Below are 1,362 nucleotides of genomic sequence, written 5' to 3' on the forward strand. Positions count from 1 at the left end.
ACTTTTCAAGGAGAATGGGAGAGGAGCGATGGGGTTGGAGGTGGGAGAGGCAAGAGATGGAGGGTGGAGATGGAGGAGGGGGGAGATGGGAGGAGCTGGAGGTTCCTCCTGGCTCCATGCAGCCTGAAAAACGCCAGGAATTGGGTATTTTGCTCCTCCACCGCTGCCTTTAGTTACCTTCAAACTGCTTCGCCGTGTGGTAGTCCAGGGCGAGCTCCCGCGGGTGCGGCTTGAGGAGGAAAGCCATGGCGCCCACGACGTCCTCCCCTCCCGGCCTGAGGAGCAGAAAGAGAGAACAAAACGCGGTGGTTATCCTGCGGAGGGGGACGCCTCGGCTTCCCGCCCCTTTCTGCTGTCGGATGAGGAGTTTGGCCACTGCGTCCGATCAAAACGCGCGCAAGAAAGCTCCGGGTTTTAGCCCAGCAGCTGCGCAGGAGCTTGGGTCGTTTGTGGGAAGAGGCACGGAGATGGCGTCAATCCCTCAATTCCCGGATGAGCACGAGGAGCGCGTTGGGATGGAGCCACCCGCCTTGTAGATGTGACACCCAGGAGAGGGAAAAGGGACCCTTGGGGACACTGGGGAGCCCTGAAAGGGGACAGGGACCCCTGAGAAGGGACACGACACCCAGGAGAGAGGGAACAGGGGACCCTTGGGGACACTGGGGGACACACACAGGGACACTGGGGAGCCCTGAAAGGGGACACGACACCCAGGAGAAAAGTAGGGAGGAACCCTTGGGGACACTGAGGAGCCCCAAAGGGGGACAGGGACCCTCAAGAAGGAACAAGACACCCATGGGAAAGGGAATAGGGGACCCCTGGGGACAATGGGGAGCCCCAAAAGGGGACAGGGACCCCCAAGGAGGAGCACAACACCCATGGGAAGGAGAAGAAGGGACCCTTGGGGACACTGGGGAGCCCTGAAAGGGGACTGGGACCCCCAAGGAAGAGGACACCCAGGAGAAAGGGAGGGAGGGACCCTTGGGGACACTGGGGAGCCCCAAAGGGGGACAGGGGTCCCCAGGGAACCCTGAGAAGGGACAAGACACCCTGGAGACAGGGATTAGGGGACCCTTGGGGACACAGGGACCCCCAAAAAGAGACCAGACACCCTGGAGACAGGGAAAAGGGGACCCCGGGGACCCCCAAAAAAAGGACAGGAACCCCCAAGGAACACAACAACCCCCAAAAGTCCCCCAACCCCCATTCCTTGGGCTGGCTTGGGGTTGAATCCACCTTGAATCCCACCTCTGCCCCCACCACTCACGACAGGGGTTTATGGGAGGAAAAAAAAAATCCTGAAAATCCCGCCAAGCCCAGCCCAAGGCTCCCGCGCCCAGCGAAACCCTGCGGGGGGCGGGG

General features: G+C 61.3%; 1 protein-coding gene across 1 annotated transcript in view; it reads right to left on the minus strand.

The window, feature by feature from the left end:
- The window catches only part of LOC104124445 (butyrophilin subfamily 1 member A1), a 2,117-nt gene extending 1,582 nt beyond the window's left edge, over positions 1 to 535 (minus strand). Inside the window, exon 1 of the mRNA XM_009636785.2 lies at positions 178 to 535. Coding sequence (XP_009635080.1) covers positions 178 to 247 — 70 coding nt within the window. The 5' untranslated portion in view covers positions 248 to 535. The remainder of the gene's footprint in view (positions 1 to 177) is intronic.
- Positions 536 to 1,362: the final 827 nt, after the last annotated feature.

Source organism: Egretta garzetta, unplaced genomic scaffold (assembly GCF_000687185.1).
Source record: "Egretta garzetta isolate BGI_Z169 unplaced genomic scaffold, ASM68718v1 scaffold720, whole genome shotgun sequence".
In the NCBI taxonomy this organism is placed as follows: Eukaryota; Metazoa; Chordata; class Aves; order Pelecaniformes; family Ardeidae; genus Egretta; species Egretta garzetta.